Raw genomic sequence first — 3,204 nt, 5'->3', positions numbered from 1 at the left:
CAGAAGTTAACAACAATGTTACTGTATTTTATCGCAACTGTACAAATTAATGAGATCAAATTCAGAAATTTACAGCAATGAGTTAAACCTGACATATGACACTTTCGGTAAGCTTCATGTCACATAATAATCTTTACTCATAAGTTTCACATAATAATCTTTACTCATAAGTAATCAGACAAATGCTTAAGGTCTTTGACATACTAAACCAGATAAATGCTTAAGGTCTTTGACATACTAAACATCCACAAAAGGCTGGAGACACTCAATTTTCAGATGAACAAAATGCGCGCACACTGAGAAGCAAGCTGGACATTCAATGTTCCCCAGTTAGAAACCATTGAAACCTGTTCTGACTTGGCACTTGCTGTGAGCCTGAAGTTACTTGAACTCTTGGAGCAGGCTGTGAGCTTGAACCTGCCCTGTTGTGATTCCTTCTCTGGGTTCCCCTTCCAACAGGTTGAGAAGCAGTTTTGGGCATTGAAGTTGGCCTTGCTGGACTATGCGCTGCTTGCTTCTTTGTCCTCTTTCCTGGGTGTGGCACCTGACAAACATAATTATTAGTACTATTTTTAGAAGTGAACAAATATTACTGTTAAAGTTCAGACATAACTAATTACCTGTGTGTTGTTTACTAAATCTTTTTGCTGTTTTTTCCTTGCTCTTTTTGCTGCTCTTGTGTAGCTAGCATTTTGTTTCTGACCTTTATTTGGATTTTTCTCACAGGTTCTTTTGTTATGAGAAAAGCTCCCACACATAGAACATGCAATTTTAATGCCTTTCTTTGAAAGCTTGTTCCCCTGAGGTTTCTCACCTTCTTCTCTTCTTCTTTTTGTCTTCTTTCTTCCTGGCATTACCCTATGAGGAGGTGGATGAGGTTTTGGCATGTCAGCAACTGGCCAACTCTCTTTTCCCTCCACTGGTTGCAAGACATGGTTATATATCTTGTCGTACTCAGAGATCTTGTAGCATGGGGCAATGTAATCATCTATCAGTCCAGAGATTGTGTAAATTGCACTGATTGCATGGTGTACCTTCTCCATCTGAATCATCTAGCCAAGAGTTTTCAGGCACTGCCTTCATCATATGACATATCGTCATCACTTTCAAAGTATGGTGTACCTTCTCCATCTGAATCATCTAGCCAAGAGTTTTCAGGCACAATAAAATCATCAGACACATTGCATGTTTTGCCCTCATCTTCTCTCAACATGTTCTTTCTCACTTTCTCCTTCAATTCTTTTGCATATTTTCTCATCTCCAAGACCTCATCATCAGATGCTGAGCTGTTGCTTTCTGAAGGGGGGATAGCATAGTCACTATCAGATAAATCACTGCCACTATTTACTTCCTCCTCAACTACACTTGATTTTCCTCTACTAACTGTTAATTTAGATGTCCTTCTAGGCTGGTAATACATGTTGGAAAATTTCCAAGGTTCTGGTTCTTCCATGTGCCCCTCTGCACCTACATATTGGTGCTGCTCCTCTGCACCTACATATTGTTGCTGCTCCTCTGCATTTGCATGAACCTGCTGCTCCTCTGAATGTTGTTGCTGCTCTTCTCTAACTGAATTGTGCTGCTGCTCTTGTGCATACTCATCCTCCCAGTAACTGCTGCTCTTGCTGCTCTTCTCCATGCCTCAGATCTGTCCACAAAATTAAAAGAATCTGAATTAAAAAACACTCCTTCAATTTTAGTTCTAGTCGAATCAACCCTAAATCAAATAATTTGAGTGTACCATAATCAATTAATCGTACATATCATGGTGGCAGTAAACCAAATCAATAATTCCATACATGACAGACGTAAGATAATCTGGAACCAAAATCCATGAAATCCCCCAAACCCTGGAAACCCCAACCTAAAACAGAGAAAATACAAAGGTATTGCAACACATGTTTGGGCATCCATCTTCGGTGACTGACCTGCTCGCCGCGCCGCCGTCCGATACTCACTTCATGCCGCCGACCATCATCCCTAAACCTCGTCGCCGCCGTCTCTCAGAGAAGGAGATCGTGTTGGAGATGAAGAGAAGGGAGGCGAACAGGCTGGGTTTGGGTCGAACCGGCTCGGGGGCGTCGTTTTAGACCACACCCAGCAACCCCTGTTCCACGTGGCCAGCCTGTGGGCCCAAGCCAGATGCCACGTATGCAAAACCACCGTCCCATACCGCTAAAGTGAAGGTTAGGGGGTGATTTGTCCGGTTTAGGATAGTTTAGGGGATTAAGAACCCTGTTTTAAAGATGAGGGGGTTATGTGATCCAAATGGAATAGTTGTGGGGGTTATCTATACTTTTTTCTTTTTCATTCAGTTCATATTACTCTACATCCGAGTCCCCTGAGCTGATCCGCTCATACCTTGCAGAGCGGGACGGCGTCGTACAGATGTTCCCCGCACCTCATCCCGCGGATTGTGGGGCTTCTCAGCGAGGAGCAGAAGGGCTTCGTCAGAAAAATCGGGTTTGGGAGCCTGCTGTCCATGGCAGACTTCGAGACTAACATGGGCCGCCCCGTTCGGTTCACGGGATTTGCGGCCATTCCAAAGGAAAATTAGCTTGTACAGGTTCTCTTTCCTATTAGCTGTTCGGTTCAAAGGAAGAATACAAAACATTCCAGAGGAAAGTATCCCTAGGCATCCAGATTTCACAGGATTGTGCAAATCCACCCGGAGCACATTTTTGGGCGGAGTCCCGAGGCAAACCGAGGAGTTGCACCTGTGTGGCAGAATAAAGTATTCAAGCAATGAAGTAGTACTCCACAGTAAAATATTGGGATAGCCACTGCTCATGACTCTAGTCGTTCTGTGTTTTTGTGAGCCACCCGAACGCAAGCCCTAGCTCCTTTCCCTTGTTTCATCTTTCCACAGTTCTCCACTGTTCACTCGGTCCAATTCCTATGCAGTTTGTTTTTCCTATGTTTTTTATGCCTGCACACCGAACGAAGCCTTAAAAATCATGCAGGGGACCCACATCTGTTGATTTCGTGGGTTTTTTGTCCTGCATTCCGAATACGACTGTGTAGATTCCTACAAATTTTTATTTTCCCCTGTTTTGCATCTCACTTCCTTTTCCATTTCCCCTATTTTGTTCCAAACGTATCCCTTTGATCCGAACACAGCCTTAAGTGTCATATATCTGCTGAGTACAGTACTAGAAAAGAAGTCTAAGAGGAAGTCAACGGAAAAGTTTCGGAGACACCAAA

At 43.4% G+C, this 3,204-nt stretch overlaps 2 protein-coding genes across 2 annotated transcripts; both read right to left on the bottom strand.

Annotated features, from left to right (window-relative positions):
- Positions 1-290: 290 nt before the first annotated feature.
- Positions 291-1,075, bottom strand: LOC119274350. The gene is made up of 2 exons (XM_037555026.1): positions 621-1,075; positions 291-544 (listed from the first exon to the last, which is right to left on the bottom strand). The coding sequence occupies exons 1-2, from the start codon at positions 1,050-1,052 to the stop codon at positions 317-319; spliced, it is 660 nt and encodes a 219-aa protein (XP_037410923.1). The 5' UTR covers positions 1,053-1,075; the 3' UTR covers positions 291-316.
- Positions 1,038-2,032, bottom strand: LOC119274352. Its single transcript, XM_037555027.1, has 2 exons — positions 1,929-2,032; positions 1,038-1,648 (listed from the first exon to the last, which is right to left on the bottom strand). Exon 2 carries the CDS (start codon positions 1,637-1,639, stop codon positions 1,067-1,069), a length of 573 nt encoding a protein of 190 aa, XP_037410924.1. The 5' UTR covers positions 1,640-1,648; positions 1,929-2,032; the 3' UTR covers positions 1,038-1,066.
- Between the last annotated feature and the right edge of the window lie 1,172 nt (positions 2,033-3,204).

This window comes from Triticum dicoccoides, chromosome 3B (assembly GCF_002162155.2).
Source record: "Triticum dicoccoides isolate Atlit2015 ecotype Zavitan chromosome 3B, WEW_v2.0, whole genome shotgun sequence".
Taxonomy (NCBI): domain Eukaryota; kingdom Viridiplantae; phylum Streptophyta; class Magnoliopsida; order Poales; family Poaceae; genus Triticum; species Triticum dicoccoides.
The sequence above is the reverse complement of the archived record's forward strand: the minus strand, read 5'-3'. Positions and strand labels throughout refer to the sequence as shown.